This window comes from Podarcis gaigeae (assembly GCF_964106915.1).
Source record: "Podarcis gaigeae genome assembly, chromosome: 10".
NCBI lineage: Eukaryota > Metazoa > Chordata > Lepidosauria > Squamata > Lacertidae > Podarcis > Podarcis gaigeae.
In genome coordinates this window covers 17,267,426-17,289,436 of record NC_139686.1, presented here as the reverse complement: position 1 = coordinate 17,289,436, position 22,011 = coordinate 17,267,426, and the positions used below count along the sequence as shown (strand labels likewise).

The 22,011-nt window shown below is 43.1% G+C and overlaps 2 protein-coding genes across 6 annotated transcripts in view; one reads left to right on the top strand and one right to left on the bottom strand.

Moving 5' to 3' along the window:
- Positions 1-22,011, top strand: part of LOC310826186 (tigger transposable element-derived protein 1-like) — a 1,677,490-nt gene that overhangs the window by 855,565 nt on the left and 799,914 nt on the right. The window lies entirely within an intron of this gene.
- BID (BH3 interacting domain death agonist) lies at positions 749-15,576 on the bottom strand. 5 transcript variants are annotated; one of them, XM_083700998.1, is made up of 6 exons: positions 15,072-15,576; positions 6,219-6,277; positions 4,999-5,185; positions 3,982-4,130; positions 2,215-2,450; positions 749-1,383 (listed from the first exon to the last, which is right to left on the bottom strand). In XM_083700998.1, the coding sequence occupies exons 2-5, from the start codon at positions 6,225-6,227 to the stop codon at positions 2,229-2,231; spliced, it is 567 nt and encodes a 188-aa protein (XP_083557124.1). In that variant the 5' UTR covers positions 6,228-6,277; positions 15,072-15,576; the 3' UTR covers positions 749-1,383; positions 2,215-2,228. The 5 variants fall into 5 exon arrangements, with proteins under 5 accessions (XP_083557124.1, XP_083557122.1, XP_083557126.1 ...); XM_083700996.1 differs by having other exon boundaries at positions 6,219-6,281; positions 15,072-15,574; XM_083701000.1 differs by having other exon boundaries at positions 749-1,385; positions 2,238-2,450; positions 6,219-6,281; positions 15,072-15,564.

The window sequence follows — 22,011 nt, the reverse complement described above, 5'->3', positions numbered from 1 at the left end:
GCCATAAAGAGCTGAAGTGAAAGAAATAAAAAAGCATTTTTAGCTCCATAGGCTAACCTTTCCTTTCCTTTTCTTAATAAAAAGAGCCATGTTTTACTGTTGGACTTCTTGGAACTCCTCATGTGGAATACACATTTCCAAAATTCCAAATTAGTCCATAGTTGAACTACATTTTACTTTTTTCCAAGTCAAGTAAATTTGGCTAAAATTGAGAACTACTAAGGCAGTACTCCCACATACACCCTGTGTACACTTTCTCAACCCTTAATGCTGAATCAAAATTTTATTCAGGATTATAGGGTGTGGTCCAATGGGGGGGGGGGGGACACAGCTTTTCAAATTTAGCTGGTGGTGTAAGGAGAAGGCCAGCAATTCACACACATAAACACACACACACACACACTCTGCTTGCAACTATGTCAAGAGATTTATAAAGCAATACCAACAGCTGGCAAGTTTACAAAGAAATAGCCCAGGGCTACCTAATCTATTATGAGCTGGAAATTCCCAAGTGCAATTAAAACGCTTGCATGACAGAGCAGAACCCACCAATCAAGCAACCTCAAGGGATTTTTATTGGACACCACAAGGCAGCTTCATTTAAAGCAAGAGTGGGTGACCTGTGGCCACAGCATTCCTATTCATTTGGGCTGGTTGAGTGGTCCAGAAACACATGCTACCAGGGCAACAGGTTAACCACCTCTGCTGTAAAATTTGCTGCCTAATGTAAAAAGAAAACAGGAAACAATTTTCATTTTTGAAATTTTACAAACAACAACACAAATACATATATCAACTACTTGAATTAACAATGATCTGCTAAAAACTGGACAACAACTGGCTCTTTAGAGCCAGTTTCCAAGACAACTGGAAAAATGAAGCTGCTCCAAGGCTAGGTACCATGGGGCAATAGCAGCATACATAGCCAGCACTGTTCCCCCAAGCTAAGGTTTTTTTCACATTAGTGCAATTCCTTTCACTGATGCCCAAGAGTGATGTCCTTAGATGGGTTGGAGCACCTACTATTGCTCATTAAGGTTTTGTAGTTTTATAAGTGATCCCAAACACTCTAATCCAGTTGGCAACTGGCAGAACAGAACATCTACCCTTTGCTCCAAGCTTGTTATTTGCAAGGAATGACGGACTGCTCCCGCCATGACCCCAAGAAAAATAGCCACTTGCCTCCTGAGATGTAGAGCAGGACCAAGTATTTCAAGTAGAAAAAAAATGTCATTCATAATTCATACTTTAAAGCAAGGTAAGCAGCACAATGGAACTAATTACTATTGGTAAAAATTGCAAGCAAAGCTTATAACTGTTTCCTGTTTTGTTTTTTTTTAAAAGATTTCTTAAAGGTAGACATGTTGTGTTCCCTTCATTCACCTCTAGAAGAGAAAGAAAAGAGGGAGTTATGTTCAGTCCACTACAGTTATACTCAATGGTCCACATATTTAGGTATTTCCCAAACAAGTGAACGCCAAAAGGCTTTTTCTTTCATACACGCCCTGCATGTATGAATAATAATAATAATAATTTATTCTTTATACCCCGCCCATCTGGCTGGGTTTCCCCAGCCCATCCTTTAGGGTCCAACTGAAGGCAGGTTCACAAGTCAGAATACATATTACCAACATGGAATCTCTGGACACACATGTGCCTGCAGCAGCCTTCCCTGACTCCTCCCTGCTACAACTGAAATCTTGCAGTTGATGAAACAAGCTTCAGGGGTCTCTCTGTGTGTTGCTAACAATGTTTTCTCTGGTTTACAAGCCCCCAAAATTTGGTGATCTTGGAAAGGCTAACACACCAAACAGAGTAAAAAATGCTCAATTTCCTCATCCTAACAGAGGAAACGTATGGAACTTCAGGCCCTCGGGATTTCCCCCAGTCCATTTCCCCCATGGGCACCCTCAAGTCCTTCTGTCTGGCTGGAATGTGTCACTTGAACTGCAGTGACTGCCTCTTGCATGTGAGGATGCAAGATGGGGAGGCTGTATAGAAGTCATGCCCCATTGTTTTGTCTCTGGCCACAAGCAGCACCACTTGTACATGGGCCCCAGTTGTGCATCCTATTCACACATGATGTAAAATCAGGGACCCAACAAACTCCTTTCCTACAACATTTCACACGGCCTGAATAACCACTCCTTTTCCCCCTAGCTTCCAAAGTAGGGCTGAATTATTCATTGGGAATGGAGATAATTAAATGGCAACATCTGGATTTTATTTTATATCACCTCAGGTTCCAAGTTGTTCACATAATCACGGAGGTTCTGGTTGATGTAGTTCACGGTTGTGCTGAACACTTGTTGTAGAAGAGATGGCACAGTGTTTGCTACTTTTTTGGCTAAAACCATAGCTACCACTAGCATGGCTCTCTCTTGCTCCATTTCCAAAGGCATCCTTCGCACAACTTCCTTCACTACTTGAGACAGGTGATTGGTTATTGCCTAAAAAAAAGAGAGGGGGAAAATGTATCTCTTTGAAATGCTGCCCTTCTGTTCCTCTCTACTCCAATCCCTCACAAATAAAACCTATTTTCTCTTCCCCCTTGTCCCCACACACCGCAAGGCATTTGGCGGATCTTTGTTTTGCTCCTTTGCTGTTTATATTACAATAGTTCCAAACATCAAAGATCAGTGTAACAATCACTAACATCCACCGACGATAGATTAATTTTTTAAAAAAATACACGGGTTCATTTATGTACGGATTTCAAAATTCAACAATCCAATAATATGTCAATAGCAAAGTAACTCCTCAAAGAAGACAAAATACTTTTAGATTATAATTTGCAGGTGTCAACTGTTTATAGGCCTTTACCACTGAAGCTTGAGTGGCATTAAGTTGCATTCTACTTTTTTATAATCATGCATTGGCCACCCACTTTAAAATAATGGCTGCCTTCTCCATTTATAGCCATATTTCTGGTGAGTAACCTAATGCAATTTATTGTGGGGGAGATCAAAATGGAAATACACCTTCTACATAAATGAAAGCAACCAACCCCGCCCCCGGCCAAATGAACCACAACACGGGGCAATTTTGCTTTGCTTGCTCCACACCTCCAACTTCTGTTGTTAGTAGGCTCTCCTTTGCTTAACGGACAAGTAATTCCTTTTAAAACAATTCTCACCAATAGATGAAAAAACAACAGCTGTACCCACCACAACAGAAGTACTGTTACAGATTACAGTCATAGAATCAAGATTCTCCTCCAATGAAAAATGATGTTCTGTTTGCAAGGTTGTGGCTGCTTCATCACACATATGGGGAGACTGCTTTTATGAGAACACCCTCGACATAAATAATGGAAGTCTGGTGACATAGCTCAGTTGGCAGAGCATGAGACTCCTAATCTCAGGGATGTAGGTTCAAGCCCCATGTTGGATAAAAAGATTCCTGCTTTGCAGGGGGTTGGGCTAGATGACCCTCATGGTCCCTTCCAACTCTATAATTCTATGATTCTACCTTCTAGGGGGAGGGACTTTTATCACCCCAGGGGAAGCAGTGGGAGCAAGCCTTGGACTCGCCTGCTTCGTGGAACACTGTTGTGCCCCAATGCCAATTTTGCAGCTAAGTTGGCTGCAAGACTACAAGTCTAGCCTGTTGCTGGTGGACAGAAATTTCAGCTATGGAAATAAAGCTGAATGCCTTGTTGTTCTCTGTCCAAGAAGAAGACATATCCCTGCGTTCCTGAAGTAGAAATCACTGCCTTTCAGCTCACGAGATTGTAAGAGAATCCACAGCAAAACATGCCTGAACTCTCTCTCCCAACTCCAATTTTATGTTCCTCAGTCCCAACAGTAAAGCTGAAGTAATTATTATACATCCCATTCACCAAGTCACCTCTGCAAGAGAAGCATGGACTTTGCAAGGGTTCCCAGAAAAACCACACAGCAGTTATTTGGATCCAGGATTTCACTTATCATGATAGATGAAACTCTGAAGTAAGCCTTAGATTTCATTCCTCTCAATCACCTCTTTGGACATGTTCTTCGACATAAACTGCCGCACAAGATTCTGTATGAGCGATGGGTCAATCTCGGCAGCCAGCTGATCTCCGATTTCAGCCAGCTGAGCTCCAATAATCCGGAAAATTTCCTCTTCATCTGAATTTGGATATATGACTGAAAAAAGATTAAACAGAATGTAATTCTCTGCTCACTCTTCCTCTCTGAACTTCCAGGGCCTACTGAAGGCTTTTTTTTATTCCAGCAGGCATTTTAACTGGTGTTTCGTTTTTTAGTGAAATCTGGTTGTTATTCTTTGTATTGCACCTTTGAAAAAAAAAAATCACTGAAAGACTACTGTACCTAAGTGGTATATAAATTGTTCAAATAAATAAGGGGCATATCCACACCACATAGGTAAAGCACTACCCAGCACTCATTTAAAGCAGGACTTCCCCTAAAGAATCCTGAGAACCGTAGTTTCCCATTCACAGGGCCCTTTACAAACTACAGTTCCCTAGATTCTTTGGGGGAAGTCATGTGTTTTAAAAATGCACTGGATGTGCCCAAGGTTGAAGTTAGGTTCCAAACAGACAGCTGAGGAGGACAGCACAGAGGATTTGCTACAAGTGTCCACCGTAGCATGGTGGTTACAGCACTGAATTTATGGCCAGGGTTCAAATCCCTGCCACAGAGCTTGCTAGGAAACCTTAGGGCAGCCACTGCCTCTCAGCCTAATCTACATCGCAGGGCTACTGAGAGAATTATGTGTGCAAGGGGTACACTGCTCTGAGCTGCTTGCAGAAAAGAAAGGATAATAATGTATGCTTTTGCATGTGTGCTTTTAAATGGCCATAACTGTCAGCAGAGCTATTTTTAATAGTTTTATTTATTTAACTGTTCTTAAAATATTGCATATTTGTAGTTCTGTCTGTTTAAATTCATGCTGCACTGAGGGAAAAGCCAGGGTATCAAACAAACAAACAAACAAACAAACAAACAAACAAACAAACAAACACATGTTTGCTCAAGATAAAATACCTACTGTCCTCAGGTTGCCCAAATCTGTTGCCATCTGTCTGAAGCTCGTCATCATCGTCCTGCTCTGAAACCAACTGGTTTTTCAAAGCACAAAGCTCTGAAGCAAAAGCACAGTCGGAAGACTTCTCCAGGAAGGAGTAGAGGAGAATCTTGGTTAGCTGTGCCTCCTGAAAGGGGCTATTATAATCACCCTATAATGGGGGGGGGGGAGAGAGAGAGAGAGAGAGAGAGAGAGAGAGAGAGAGAGAGAGAGAGAAACAGAACAGGTATTATTTATGATAGACAAGCATGCAGCCAACTTCATTTAATGCTTATTTAAAAATATTTATAATAGCAGTTCTAGGGCATGAAATCCTTTATCATCTTGATCCAGGGGTTATGCATATCTATAATCTTACCCTGTGAAACCCGAGAATATCAGTTTATATTTAAATACAAAAAAGGGGAAGTTAGCAGCTCTTAAGATACTAAAAATACCAGGCACTGTCAAACTCTCCAGAGTGAGAGCCAAGTATGGTTTCTAGTGTCCCAGGGGCAGTTATTTTGTAACTCTGTTGTAGTGCATTTCTTTTTCAACTCTTGTCTTCGAATCACCATCACACCATTGCTAATAAGGCCATCTTGGCATCTTTTAATTCACACTTGATGTCTGAAAAATGAGATTAAGGACCAGCCTGACTGAGCCTTGTGCCAGCATTAGTTTTCGTGGACTACAGTCCATTTCATCAGGCGATGTCTGTGGAAGTTTATGCTATAATAAACCAGCCAGTCTTTTAAGGTGCCACAAGCCTCTTTGCTGTTTTTTGTCGCAACAGACTAACACAGCTACTCTTCTGGAAATGGTCCCTCTTAGTTGTGCACACACAATCAAAGCCAGCTATCGGGACTGAATTCTCAAGTGATTCTGAGCTACCCTACAAGGGCAGTGCTTTCCACAAGAAAACACTTATCTAAACATATGGGATCTGTGCTTGTGAACTGCAGCAATTTGTAAACTTTGAGAACTTGGAAGAGACGGGGACCTCCTAAGCAGGGATTCCCTATGTCTCTACATAGCTCAGGGGTGAGTGAGAGCCACAGCTTGCTCCTTTGTTCTGCTGAACACTTTTAGGGGGAAAGGGCAGGGGCTTCTAGAAAAGGTGACTCAAAAATAACTTTTCTTGGACAAACAACTCTACATTTCTTCAGATGATACAATTATTTGAAAATAATTTCTGATCCAACCTGGTCCATCGTTGACGCTGAAGCCAGGTTACTCGTAATCTTCGGAAATCACAGGGCTTCTACCTGCAAAAGAAGAATTGCGTGTGATTTCTTTTCATCTCTTGGTTAATTCCCTCTCTGCAGCTCAAGCTTGCCAGTATATACCCAGCAATTACCATCTGAAGATCATAGAGGCCTCCTTGACAGATATTTCACACCAGAATTTTATATCTTTCCACAGACTGGGGGAAAGGGCAGAACTTCTCAAGATATTTTATTTGCACATACTGCTGCTGGTGTTTTCGTTGATGACAAATGGGTTTTATAGAAATGTGTTTATTTGACACTTCACTGTGTGGGGGGATGGTCCCTGCTGCATTGAAACAGGCAGTGATGCAACAGCTCCTGAAGAAACCAGCTCTGGACTGGAACAACTACTGACCAGTTGCAAATACTCCCTCTTTTGGGGGAAGGTAGTGAAGAGGTCTGTGGTGGGGCAGCTGCAAGCATTCTTAGAGGACCTTTGCAGACAGGAGGAGTGCAACCTTGCTCCAGCTTCTTGATCTCTCGTCAGCAACCTCCTGGACCGGCTCCAGGGAATGGAAATTGGGGGCTGCAATCGTACTTCAGGACCAAGTCCAGAGAGTAGCATCAGAAGAGTGCCTTTTGGCCTCCTGGCAGCTACGCCACAGGGGACTCTCTTATCTCCAGTGCTATTTAATATCTACACGAAGCCATTGGGAGTGGTCATTAAGAGTTTCGGGTCAAGGTGCCGTCAGTGTGCTCATCACACTCAACCATATTTCTCCATAACATCTGAACTAGGAAAGGCTATGCAGTTCCTGGGACACTGCTTGGATGCAGTGGTGAAAATGATGAGGAAAATCATTCTCAAAAAAGGAAGTGGCCCAGGACTCAGTTGTAAAAAGTTAAGGGCTTTCAGGTAGCAGAGCCCAAGGCTTGTGGGGCAGGCATAGGAACCAATACCGGGATAGATGGACCAATGGTAAGGAAACTTTCACAAGTCAGAAGGAAATGCTGGGAATGATTTACTCTGCCCCACCCCTGCTATCAGGAACCCCAAAGCTTTTCATCTCCAAACTACAACACCTTGGGCTGGCTTAATTAACATATCTGCATGCTCCCTTTCATGCATAATTTCCAGATGCTCAATGCAGCCAGACAACAAAGTCACTGATGTTACATGGGATGGAAATGTTTTTAATGATTTATTTCTTTAATGGAAAATACCTTGAATTATTATTATCCATAAAATTATTTTTTCAGGTTGATTACTGCTATGGGATGTATGCCAACGTAACAAATAAACCAGCCACAGGCAAACTTGGCCCTACAGATGTTTTGGGATTACAATTCCCATCATCCCTGGCCACAAGTCCTGTTAGCTAGGGATCATGGGAGTTGTAGTCCCAAAACATCTGGAGGGCGAGTTTGCCTATGCCTGAAATAAACAGCTTTTTCACAAGCTAAAATTAGTGTTCGTAGGCCTCAATGCTTTCCTTTTCTCCCCACGTAAATTGTAACAATGAAAATCAATGCCTGCAGTCAAGCTGTCATGAGCTTAACTACTTCCATGTACTCAAATTAAAATTATTTTCAAACAACACTCCAAGTTTGAATTTAATTTAAATATATATGCAGGGCATTCCTATGTATATTTACTACCCAGGTAGGTGGTAACTTCCACACTGGATTATTGCACTTTCTTTTTTCTTTTACCATCCCACAATGTCTGCCTGAACACTCCGCTGCAAATCTTGCTGCTCTTTGCCTGTGCAGTTTAAGCACAATTCAACCTAGCTCAGACAAGGAGAATGAAAGCAGAGTACGAAGGAAGTGGGGACGCTGAACAATAAACTCCAAAGGGGAAACCTCAAAGGAATAGGAAATCACTAAGGCAGACCAAATTGTTTTAACTTGGCAATAAAAACCACAGGAAATAAGTATCGGTCTGCGGCTCAGGCTCCAATTATCCACTAACGACTGGAAATGTATTCTTATTATTATAACCAGTTTATGGCCTGCCTGCCCACCACCCCAAGTCCCAGCATGGGTTGCAACAACTAAAGCACCATGTTAAATATAGTTTAAAGCCACTTACAACCACAGAAGTAAGGTGCGTCCAAAAAGCATACATTTCAGGTGTCCAGGAGAGAAGTGTGTCACTTATCACCTACTGCAAGCAACCAGTGGCTGCCCTGATGCACAATTATCAGACATGGTGGTCGGGCTCAATGGTAGCTGGAGACCAGCATCACCTGGAGGGATACAGCCTCTCTACACCTGCCTTAAGCAAAGCAAGCTGCAGTACTGTTGGCTAAGGTATGGCTGCCACGCAATCTATGTGACTGTTTTATACATGCTTTTAATATACTGTAAATGCCCTTGGGATGCTCCATGGGAAGCAATTATAAATGAATTACTACTCCTACTCCTACTACGAGTTCCCAGTCCAAAACCCAGGCTGCATATATTAATCTGTGGCAATATTGTAGATTGTATGCTTCACAGAGCCTGCAGTGAACTTTAAATGAAGCCTTAAAGTTCAAAGCTTTGGGCAATCTGTTTGTTTTAATTTTTGCATACGGGGGCAATCACAAAATGTATTATGTTGTACCAAAATTAGGAGCAATCCTATACTGAATGCAATGTGTGCAGAGAAAATGTTGGTCAAGTATGAGAAAAAAGCTTAATTGGTTAAATGGAGATAACAGAACCTATGTAACCGAACTATAAAATGATTGCAATGTTTACTGGTGCCACCTAGGGATTGCCACCAAACTTCCAATACAAAGCAGTGCAGACATTTGTCAGAACTGGGAAAGCGATATAGCTTTAGTTGCAAAGGTTGCAAAATACACCAAAGTATTTAATTCCTAGATTGGCAAGGGGATACAAAAAACCCCAACTTTTTGGAGGGGGGAGAGAAGGCACAATAAACACTCAGAAATCAAATTTATATAAGGCTCCAAGGAAAGATGCCAAAGAAACTGAATTTTCAAAATGCAAGGGAAGATAAATGTCTTTGCATTACTGATTCATTCATCCCATACTTTTGACTACACTTCTCCATCACTTTCCTAACCACAAAAAGTCACTTCCTTTTTTAAAAGTAGACCTGTTGCACTAGGGTGACTACTTTAACTGCTGAAACCTCAGGAAAGAATTCAAGAGAAAGGAAAGAATTTTAAGAGAAATGTTCCATCAGCACAAGCAGTTCAGCTTGTCAAATGGAATAATTTCAGGAGGTGGGCAAGGAGAGGAGAAGTCCCATTGTGCAAGCAGAAATCCTCAGGGTGGGGTGAGGGGGCTTCTGCTAATGGGACACATTAGGTGAATCTCACCCTAAACTTTCTGGTACGCGCTTGAATCGCCAAGTAAAGATATAAAGGGTGTCAATTATATAAGGACAACAGTCATCATAATATCATCGTCACAGCCATGGAAAAACATATGTTCAAGTCAACAACCTAAAAAAATGACTCATGTTGCAAAGGTCATATTTATTAATGAAGTAGCTGTCAACATCAAATTCTCAGCTCCCAAGTTCCAGGAAACACAAAACATTTTACTTCCGGAAGCAGGAGTGAATGACAGTAGTTCTCTAGGTGGACTTTTTTGGTCAAGTTGAAAAACAGAATACTACCTGGCCATCTATTAATATTGCATGTGCTCCCTTTTAATTTTTTTGCTTTGTAGGCAATTACTTACACTGATTGCTTGCTCACCTCAAACTCCAATAGTAAGAATGAGGTCTTTGGTGATAATACCCCTTAATTCCTTTGGTTGGGTATGATTCTTTTATTTTATTTTTAGCAGTTCTCATTGTCTGTTCAAGTTTCCAGCTGCTAAGTATCTGGGATGTAGGTTTGACAAGAGCCCTTTTTATTCCTGTTGCTTGTGGGAATTATCTTGTACCTCTAGCAGAGTTTGAAATTTCCCATGTGCCAGGCTCATTTTTCACCTGGCTGTCGGTCACTTGTGACCAAGTGAAGCTAGGAGCCAGAATGGCGTCTGACGTCTCCACCATCTGGAGGCAAATGTCTGATGATCCTTGGATCTTGTCTGTTTTCACACACCAACAACACATCCTGTAGAATTCCGTCAGTTATTTTTATCTGCACAATCAGAATGAATTCAAAAGTTGCATTGAAAAATATGCTTTTGAGTTATCTGCCCCCTAAATGGCAACTAAACATTCCATTTTGGTGACTGTAACCCTGGTTTAAGGACCCACCTGGGTCCTTATATCTGAGTTTCTAACAGTGACTCTAGACTGTGATTTAGGGGGCTTGCAGTGTTGTTTTCATTTATGATTACATTCATAGTGTCTACTCACAGGCTCACTAGGAAAGAGTTAATTGCTCACAGGAAAGAGACCTAGCCATGTGAACCATTGAGTGAAGCCTGCCAAATGCGGAGAGGTGTTTGCGCAGAGGACAGACAGCCTGAACAGCTCACGTGCTGCCAACTTGCAAAACGTTTTTTGGGGTTTTTTTTGCCTCAGGTAGTTTAATTGTCAGCTGCACACCTAAAGATAGGTGGTGGTGGAGAAACAGATAAGAGATATAGAAAGTAGATGCTGAAAAAAGTCTCACTGTTCCAAATGTAACAGAGACCAATCTTATCCAAACCCACAGGAGACTCCAGATATTCAGAGGGTAACAGGAGCACACGTGTGCAAATAATTCACACAAGCTTGAAGTTCCTATGGTAAGGTTACCAGATTTTTTCCAATGAATCCAGGGACACTTTTCAACTTCAACGGATTTTGTATGGGGGCTGATTTGTAAATCTGGGGACTGTCCCTGGGAAACGGGGACGTCTGGCAACCTTATCCTATGGGTTATGGCCTCTATTCTCACATCCTGGCTCCAGAAGAAGCTTCTTGCAAGACACACCTGCCTCCAACCACAGTGGCAAAAGGGAAATATAACTGAGGCTTCTCAATTTACTCAATGGGTCACTGGCCAAAAATATTATTATTAATAAAAAGAATAATATTCCAAGGTTGAAGTTAGACCCAAATTCACTTTGGAAAAGGAGGCCATTTCCTCCAATCATGAGCAAACCTGAGGAGGTTCTGCTGCCGGGGTGAGCTCGATTTTCCTTACATTTGCTCTTGTAATGAAACATACAGTCTCCAAATCAAACACAACAGCTCCCTCTCTAGTGCATCAACCATGCTGTCCACATTGGTTTTTTATTTCAAGTGCCTTATGTGTATGTTTGTTTCATGCTTTAAAAAAAAATTGGGGGTGGGGTGGTGGGTAGAAGAAGAAAATGTGGCTTTGTGACTAATACAAAGGCCAGACTATCAAAGTGGTAAAAATCTGGCTTCTGCTGAAAATTGCTGGTTTCCTCCAACCAAAATGTGGTGAGGATACTTCCACCACAGACTGGCTGCAAAAATGATGTACTTCTGCGTGCAAGCTACACTTCTGTGAAACCCACTATCAAATCCGAATGCATACAAGAATATTATCACGCTCTGAAAAGTGAGCAAACTCAGCACTGTTCAAAGTTGTAACACAAAAGTAGAATACATGCAACCTGAATCAGGTCCAAAACACTTGTGTGTATTCCTTGGCACTTACCCCTTTAAAATATTAGCAAGGTGGGAGAAATCCTTTCCTAACGCTGCTTACCTGCATTTTAGAGAAACAAGCGCCATATCACACACTTCAGACCCCAAGCAACCACTTATGGCCTCTATGGTGGATGGGAAAGAAAGGCAGTTGCAGGACCACTCTTCCCATTTCCTTGACAAACCTATTCATCACTGAAGCTTCTGCAGCTGTTGTTATGAGAAGCAGGGACTGAATATGACACATGCATTGGTAGCAAGTGAAGCTGGGAAAATGCCTAGAACTCCCTTGCCTCCCAGTAATCTTGGCAGGCTCTGAGGTACTTTAGCTACAGAAATGCTCGTTCCCAACATTGTCACATTTAGGTGAGACAGAGGACATGAACATTAAGATCAAGCTTGGGCCTAAACATTAAGATGAAGCTTGATTTGGAGAAAAAGCTCAGTGTCACCTCCCTCCAGCTGTGTCCCACTTTATCCTAAGGTAAAGTGAGTCAGTTGTTGTCATTCAACCCTATGGGTAAAGTATAACACTGCATTCAGGAATGTGATTGTGATGTAATGTCTCACCCCATTCCACTCTTGATGATTCAAGGTGGCCTTGCACCACTAGGAATCTGGGGCAGGTGGGAACAGAAAGTGAGAGGATGCGTGAGATGAACTGTGCTTCCAATATTCAAGCTCTTCCTACACACACACTTTGCCTGCCACAATAAAAAATCTTTTTAAAAGTTATATAAACAAAACCTAATTTCTCGCTTCTTGTTGTTTGATCACACTGCACTAGGAATCGAGAAACTGTGGCCCGCCAGGTTTTTTATTTTATTTATTTATTTCAACATTTAGATACTGCTTAGTAAGTAAATCAAAACAGTGATTTCCTGGACTCCAATTCCCATTAGCCCCAGCAAACATGCCCAAAGATCAGGGATGATGTGAGCTACAGATCAACAATACCTAAAGGAAGAGAAACTGGAGACCTGTCAGGGCTTTGGCGGGGTGCCAGTTAACTTTTTCCCTAGGCTGATGTATTTATATTGCAACTACAATTGAGAAAAGAAAGGAGAGAGAACAACTGGAGCGACATGGGACTTTCTGGACAAATGGATTAACATTTGGCAAAGAAAGAAGAAAAATTATAGACAAATAATTACTACACGCAGTAGCAAAAGGATATAGTTCTTCATTTGTGGACTAATAAATTATTGAATGTGTTAATACGAATAGAAGATATAAACGTTGCAGCTGCTGAATGGATTATACAATGGTACCTCGGGTTACATACGCTTCAGGTTACAGACTCCGCTAACCCAGAAATAGTACCTCGGGTTAAGAACTTTGCTTCAGGATGAGAACAGAAATCATGCTCCGGCAGCGTGGTGGCAATAGGAGGTCCCATTAGCTAAAGTGGTGCTTCAGGTTAAGAACAGTTTCAGGTTAAGAACAGACCGCCGGAATTAAGTACTTAACCCGACTGGAATACAACTGGATTAAATAAGACTTTGGAAGCATAATTTTTTAAAAAATAAGCCTGTAATTATAGCACGCGGGGGGGGGGGGGACGACCAAAATTATACAATTGGATATTTGATTTGGTATTGTGATTTGATATAGATATAATGAGGTGTATTTTGGATTTGGAAACGAATTATTGTAAAAAAAATACAGTTCAACGATGTCTAGAGCTGGGTTTCCCATGTGCACCAAAAATACCTCAGACACCCCTGATAGCACTTGCCACAGCCCCCTGCAACTCCCTATTTTATATATAAATACATATTAAAGGGGGAGGTTGAATGTATTTTGAGGCAGTGCAAATGTTTTTGCTTGTTTTGGCAGCTTATGTGAAACGGGTATTTTTTTCATGCTCATGTCTGTTTCTTAGATTTCCAAAAGTGCTTTTGGGCTAGAAAGATTGGGGACCCCAGATCTACAGGACCTGCAGTACATCCTCCTGTCTGCATCTGGCAAATGCAGCCAGGGCACCACAGCCATACTGGGTTCTCCCTCTGGACCCAACCAAGGAAAGTAAACAAGTTGCGGCAGCTGCTGTTTCTGCATCTCCTGGCTGCTGACTTTCCTGCTCCATCCATGCTTGCAGAGAGAGGGATACTGGAAGCAGGGAGCATTGCCCCGTGAAGGGAGCCCCCAAAGCCCAAGGTCCTGGCTGAACATGCCACTGGGGGCATCTCTCAAGCAGCCAAAGAGGCCTCTTGTTCCCCCAGCTCGGCCTGCCCAGTCAAGGAGCCCCAGGCCCGCCCTTCCCCTGACCACCACCACAACCACGGTTATTTCCGGACACCCCCAGGGGGGATTTTTTTGGGCAACGTCTGCCTGGGACGTGCGCGTGTCCTGCAAATACCTCCAAATGGGAGAAAAAATAGGAAAACCGCGCAACAAAACACGAGGCGGGAAACCCAGAAAGACCAACCGCACCCACCCAATGCTAAAAACAGAATAATAAACCGAATTAATCGGCTGTCCTCTGTCTTTTCATGGCTCTTCGAGGAGTCTCCCTCAAAAGCGCGCACACAAACGCCCTCAGGAAGGGAAGACCAGACAAGGAGCGAATGCTTCAAGAAAACGGCGCGTTCCCTTCGGCAATACTTTTCCAGCGTAGCTGCGGGCTAATAGTCTTGCCACGGCTATTGAAAACGAAGAGCAACATTTGGAGCAACTACAGTGGTAACTCAGGTTACATACGCTTCAAGTTACAGACTCCGCTAACCCAGAAATAGTGCTTCAGGTTAAGAACTTTGCTTCAGGATAAGAACAGAAATCGTGCTCCGGCGGCGCGGCGGCAGCAGGAGGCCCCATTAGCTAAAAGTGGTGCTTCAGGTTAAGAACAGTTTCAGGTTAAGAACGGATCTCCGGAACGAATTAAGTACTTAACCCGAGGTACCACTGTATATGCTACTGCCACAGAATTGGGTTGCGCACAGAGAGAGAGGGAAGAGCCACGAGGAAGCGCCTCCAGAACATCAAGCAAGCGGGTCTCGCCTATGGCTGAACTAGCGAAGGAAGCGCGGACAGGAGGGGGATTCCAGTCAGTGCCTTCTCAACATTCCCAAGCATTTTTGACTCTCTTTTTAGGCCGGAGTTTTTTCGGCGAGGGGTGGGGGGTGAGGGAGGGGGCGCTGCCAAGCGGCCGCCAGCAAAGCCCCCCATTGCGACCACACCCTCGCGCGCGCGCGCCGGGGAAAGAGGGGCTCTCCAAAGCGGGGCGCGGGAGAGGCGGGAAACCCCGCTTCTCCGAAGCCACTCACCATGCAAAGCGGCTCTGCCCAGCTCAGGTCCCGCAGCCCCGCTGCCTGCTTGCTTGCTCGCTCGCTCGCTTTCCTTTTTTCGTCCGCTCCGCTCCGAGCCGCGGATTCGCCACCGCCAGACTGACTTCACTTCCTCCTCGCGCCGCTTTTCGTGGTGCGCTCCTCCCCTCCAAATCCCGCTTTTTAAAGCGACACGGGCCCTTTTCGCGAGCTGGCCTTGCCCACGAGTTGTACCTTGGTCTAGGGAAGAAATGCTGGGAGCGGGGCGGCGACGGGGATTACACATTTCTGATTCAGCCACGTCCAGCCAAGGCGCTGCTCGGCGCTTCTGAGAACAAGCTTTCCAAGAAGCGATTTGCCCGCCGCGTGCCGTCCAAAGCGCCGGGTTATTCGGACTATGGCGCGCTTGAAGGCAGCCTTCTGATCGCGGGAGCTTTGAACTTCTGGGCCAAGTTTTAAATGCCTGCTGAAAACTTTCCTGCTCCGCCAGGCCTCTGCAGTCAGTTAAGAATCCGTCCTTCCACAGTGCTTAACTGATGTCTGCTTTTAACTTCCCAACGGTTCTTATGTTTTATTGTTGTAAACTGCCTTGCTATATTTTTAAATGATATAGAGGTATAAAAATTTTTAAATAAATAAATAGATGACCAAACATATTGAAGGAAGGTGAGGACAGGCCCGAAGTCACCCCCCACCAAAGCAGGCTCAAAGCTTCTCAGAGCTTTTCAAAATCATTTTTCTCAGCAGCTAAAAGGCATTAGCTAAGCATCAGAAACATTGCTGTAACTAAAAAGATGGCAACAAAGGTAGGGAACACAGTCCATTGTTTCTCAGGCCTTTCTGATGCCTTCTGGTCTTGCTAAAGAACCACATTGCAACTTACTTTCTGTCCGGGAACCATGCCAGAACAAGAGATTGAAACATATCTCAACACTCTGAAACCCCTTTCCTGGGAAGGGTGCCAAGAGTCCCAAGACAGCTTTCTGTTCATGCTCAGAGGACTCCTGAGGGAGGAGAAAGGAGGAGGGAACTGGAAAGGGGTATATATGCTTGTGCACATGACTGTGAATTTCGTGCATGCTTTTGTGAACTATCACACTTGCTCCTTCTACCAGTTCATGGATGGTAGAAATAAAAGCCTTTTCTCTGAAACTATTCCTTGAGTGTCTGTTGACTCCCACTTCCCTTTCCCAGGCGCAATATTTTTCCCACCTGAGGGCAAAGCCTCATAAGGCTACAATATGATTAATCAGATAATTCTGCATCAGTTTGCATAGTTTATTGCAGTAATGGTGAGGTGGGCCAGAATACCCGTTTTTAGGTGTCACACTCGCAGTTATGGCCAGTGTGGTGTAATGGTTAGAGCAGCCTTCCTGAACTTGACGCTATCCAAAAGTTTTGGACTCTGCAACCAACATGGCCAGGGGTCAAGGAGAATGGGAGCTATAGTCCAGCAACATCCAGTGGGCACCAAGACATGGGGAAGTCTGGGTTAGACTAGGCCTAAGGAGACCCAGGTTAAAAATCCCCACTAAGCCATGAAGCCAACTGGAAGACTTTGGGCCAGATGCCATCTTTCAGCCTAACCTATCTTACAGGGCTGTTGTGAGGATAAAATGGGGAGGAGACTCACATATACCATCTTCCGCTTCTTGGAGGGGGCACAGGAAATAAATGGCTAATGACGGGTGGGTAGGGTGAACTTCCCCCTTTTTTCTCAGTGGATTGCATTTTAATGATTTATAAGTTTTATAAACTGCCTGAAGGACTTGGTTGATGGACAGAATAAAAATGGCATAAATAAATACTTTGAAAATAAACGAATGTTCACAAAAAGCAATATATCGGAAGAGGCATTCCCTCCAAGGTGTGACATAATAATAATAATAATAATAATGAAACTCTTCTAATGCAACAGCTGTCACCCACAGACTTCGAAGTAGCAGCAAGTTACTTTAAAAATGCCCAAAGTTGGCCTGCCATGCCTTATACTTTAACGCTATCTGCTCTGGAAACTTACTTTGAAAACAGTTCTAAAAACTGCAATGAAACTGCCTGAATCATTGCAGCAGGCAAGCAAGGTGGGAATGCTAATCTGCAAAATGATGAGGCAGCCTGTGTTTTGGAGGCAGGAAGTGGTAGGGAAGGAAGGAGTGTACAGTGGTACCTCAGGTTAAGTACTTAATTCGTTCCGGAGGTCCGTTCTTAACCTGAAATGGTACTTAACCTGAAGCACCACTTTAGCTAATGGGGGCTGCTGCTGCGCTGCCAGAGCCTAATTTCTGTTCTTATCCTGAAACAAAGTTCTTAACCTGAAGCACTTTTCCTGGGTTAGCGGAGTGTGTAACCTGAAGCGTATGTAACCTGAAGCGTATGTAACCCGAGGTACCACTGTATGTGAAATCTGCCTGTGCATCCTCAGAGTGGTGGACTCGTAATCTGGTGAACCGGGTTCGCTTCCCCGCTCCTCCACATGCAGCTGCTGGGTGACTTTGGGCTAGTCACACTTCTCTGAAGTCTCTCATCCCCACTCACCTCACAGAGTGTTTGTTGTGTGGGAGAAAGGGAAAGGAGAGTGTTAGCCGCTTTGAGACTCCTTAAGGGGAGTGAAAGGCAGGATATCAAGTCCAAACCCCTCCTCTTCTTCTTCAGCTAGCCTCCTGCTCTCAGGTGACAGTGGCAACACTGGCATCACCAATGTGGAGCTAGGATTTAAATGCCTCTCCAGTTTGGTATTGTACATGGAAAACACCAAAATACGTTGTGAGGCTGAGAAGAAGCAGATTGCTTAACCTGTTGAGTTGATGGCAGATAAGAGATTTGACTTGCTGGCTTGTTCAGTTTGCAACCCTGTGCAGACTTACACGGGAGTTAAGTTAGACCTGCTCTCTGTTCATGTGAATGCTAAGGAAATGAAGGAGCCCTGCAGATGTTCTCTAGAGCAGTGTTTCCCAACCTTGTGCCTCCAGATGTTTTTGGCCTACAACTCCCATCATCCCTAGCTAGCAAGACCAGTGGTCAGGGATGATGGGAGTTGTAGGCCAAAAACATCTGGAGGCACAAGGTTGGGAAACACTGCTCTAGAGAACACATGCAGAGTGAGAGTCTGGTGCTTCCTTATAATGGGTGCATTGGCTGTGGGCTCAGCTGTTTTAGCCAATGCCGTTTCCCCTTCCTGAAGACAGGCAGGTGTGGGCTCAGTGGGGAAGAATTTGGGAATTCCCCTGCTGAACAGGTGAGCTGGGACACTGGGGGAATCCTCTGTTTCTGCCCCACTGAAAGAATGAAACGTCTTTAAAAAGTAATGCAATGAGGTGCTTTCCTCACTGACTCATACTATGTCTCGTGATGCTGCAGGAGCATGCAATTGTTATGCTGTGTTCCCAAGACTGCTGCACATGAAAAAGCAAAGGTGCTATCAATGGCTGTGTGCCTCTGGAGAGGTGGGGAGAGAGAGTTGCCACCTCTTCTCTAAAGTCACAGTTGTCAAAGTGTGCAAGAAGGCCCCTAAGGTAACAAAGGGACAGAAAACAAGCAGGAAAAGAGTTCTGCTTACTGATACATGTAATAGGTTTCTGCTTGTCTTTCTGCTTTTATCAAAGGAAGCTCCTTTTCTGAAGAACTAATAAAGTGACATAGAAAGTTTTTTTGCAGTGCCTACCTTCCATCAAAATGACAGCCTGTACTCCCCACCCCCACATTTAATCTGAATTTACTCTTCCGTAGAGCTCATAAAGCATTTAAGAACCATATTGTCAGGAAAGCAGTTTTTAATGTCTGGATAAGATACAAAGATTTGTTAGAAAACAAGACCCCAAGGTGGTTGTCACCTATGGAAGCTAAGGCTCTGAAAAGACTCAATATGGAGGCCAAATGGCCGAAATATTGGGAGATATTAGAACAGGATGGAGATACATGGAGATTGCAGAGTTTTGAGAAACTAAAAGATAAAGTGCGAGACTGGTTACATTATTACCAAATCAGAGAGGTTTTTAATATGGACAAGAAATTAGGTTTCCAGGTGGAAAAATCGAAATTAGAAACGGAATTGTTAGAACCTAAAACTAAGGTATTGTCAAGAATGTACAACTTGCTGTTAAAATGGAATACTCAGGATGAAATGGTCAAATCAGCTATGATTACGTGGGCACAAGACATTGGTTATAACATTATGTTTGCTGACTGGGAACGGTTATGGGCCACCGGTATGAAATTTACGGCATGTAATGCCTTGAAAGAAAATATTATGAAAATGATTTACAGGTGGTACATGACACCAGTCAAGCTTGCAAAGATATATCATTTGCCTGATAATAAGTGTTGGAAATGTAAGGAAACTGAGGGAACATTCTTTCACCTCTGGTGGACGTGCCCAAAGGTAAAGGCGTTCTGGGAAATGATCTATAATGAACTGAAAAAGGTATTTAGGTATACCTTCCTTAAGAAACCAGAGGCCTTCCTTTTGGGCATTGTTGGACAGAAGGTGTTAAAGAAGGATAGAACCTTTTTTATGTATGCAACAACAGCAGCAAGAATACTCATCGCAAAGTATTGGAAGACACAAGATTTGCCCACCTTGGAAGAATGGCAGATGTAATTGATAGACTATATGGAATTGGCAGAAATGACTGGCAGAATCCGAGACACGGGAGAAGAACAAACAGAAGAAGAATGGAAGAAATTTAAAGATTATCTGCAAAAACATTGTAAATTATATGAATGTTAAAGTGATGCAGGATAGTGAGATAATGTGGCATTAGTGATAAAGCTGAAAGGAATGTGCAAAGATGTTCTATGAGTAACAAGTAAAGAAACACAGTTAAATTAACCAAATGATGGGGGATTAGAAGATAAGTGGATAGCAGTAGGAATGGTTAACTTAAAAGAAATTAAGAAATACTAAATTAGTTAAAATAGAGGAAAAATCTGCCGAAACTAAATTGGAAATTTGAATACAGAAAAGGGAGATGTGAGGAAGTCAAGAAAGTAAGTTGTATGAAACTAAGAGTTGAACTTATCTTTGTTTGGTTTTCGTGTTTTTTATTGTTCATTGTTTGTTGTTGTGTTGTTTTGTTTTGTTATTATAAAATTTGTTGAAACTTTAATATTTTTTTTTTTTAATGAATTTACTCTTCCCAGGGTGGGAATGGGGGAATCCGATAAGTTAAAAAACAACAACCCTGCTACTAGCAACTTATTTATGATATCTAAATGAACAATTTGCAGTATTAAGCCCCCATCTGAAAGCATCCCGATACTGCATATGTATTTATAAAAGGATTGGGGGGGGGGGTGAGTCCTTTTAGGCAGGTTCTAGATCTGGCATTCAAGGCAGTTGCCCTAATGGTCTCTTATCTCTGCTAAGGAGAAAAAGTAGGTCTTTCAAATATACCCCCTAGTTTAATAAATCATGATAAAAATATAAAAACTGCTCCTTCTTAGGAATGCTTCTTTGTACACTGTAACATAGCAACTTTAAGACAAGGGACTGTGCCAGTTTTATCAGCATGTAGTTCAAAGGGTTCATTTGCTTGAAATAGAAAGGGGTGGGGCAAGAATGCAGCTTAGACTCGAACTGCAGATTCATACATTTCAAAATCTTCCCAACACTGTCTTCTGAACTTCCTCTTTCCTAGCAATAGAAAGTGAAACTGACAGCTGTTTTTAGCATGTCTGAACTGCGAAGTTATGAACAATGTATGTATGCTTCACTCCAACTCCTATCTGATAACAGTACTCACAACTGCCCTGCCACGTAGGTTAGGCCAAGAGAGACTTGGCTGTGTCTCAAGGTCACCCAAGAAGCATCAGGGCTATCTACGAATCTGAACTTGGGTATCCTTCAAAACTTAGTGCCATGTCATATTGCCTGAACTGGCAGTATATAAATGCATGCATATATATATATATATACAGTGGTGCCTCGCAAGACGAAATTAATCCGTTCCGCGAGTCTCTTCGTCTAGCGGTTTTTTCGTCTTGCGAAGCAAGCCCACTGCGGCTTAGCGCTATTAGCAGCTTATCGGATCAGCTGATAAGCGGCTTAGTGGCTTAGAAAAGGGGGGGGGGGAGGAAAAAACCCGCAGGAACTCGCAAGACATTTTCGTCTTGCGAAGCAAGCCCCTAGGGAAATTCGTTTTGCGAAGCGCCTCCAAAACGGAAAACCCTTTCGTCTAGCGGGTTTTCCGTCTTGCGAGGCATTCGTCTTGCGGGGCACCACCGTATGCATATGCCAATGTTTTAATTTTATTTATTAAATAGTTACTCTGTCCCTCACAGAGGAGACCAGGGAATGAAAAACAAGTGATAAAGCCTTAAAAACATCTTACAGCCCATTCCAGTACAGATGCAGACAGTGAAAGATCTCAACTTAAAAGGCTTGTTGGAAGAGCAAGGACTTCACTATTCAAGCAGAGGAGATTCCAAGGGTAGGTTCCACAACTGAGGTGCTAGAAACGGAGTTCCGGAGAGTTCTGGCAAAAAAAAAGCCCTGGCTCTGCAGATTCACGTATCCGAATACCCGGCTTTCTTACTTTCTTGGTTGTTTCTGCTGTGCTGGTCAGTGGTGGCCATTTTCAGGCAGCAACTATGGAAGAGGGGAGTGATAGTTGACAAATCAGAGAGCGGGGAGGGGGAATCAGACAAATCAGATTGGGTTTTTTTTTGTTTTTACTTTGTCTCTCTTTTGCTGATTGGCTGTAGTGATTTCAGGAAGAAACCATGGACAGAGAGGGGTGGGGTTGAGGAGAGACATAGTAAACCCTGCATTAGAAGTGTTCCCATAAGAAATAATGGAAATTGTGGGTTCATTATGTGAACAACTTCCAGGGGACACATTGTGATGGTTAAGCAGGAGTTGCGTGTATATGCTATTTACATGATTTATTATATTTGTTTTGATATGCTCTGAAGGCAGCTTTTAAGTAAAAAATTGGCCATA

What these genes read in the sequence shown, in the direction of transcription:
- BID (XM_083700998.1), bottom strand. An exon ending in ATTTGGGCAACCTGAGGACA is followed by an intron (nt 4,131 to 4,998) that starts GTAGGTATTTTA and finishes ATCTTTTTTCAG; the next exon opens with TCATATATCCAAATTCAGAT. An exon ending in CGAAGAACATGTCCAAAGAG is followed by an intron (nt 2,451 to 3,981) that starts GTGATTGAGAGG and finishes TCTTTTTTTTAG; the next exon opens with GCAATAACCAATCACCTGTC.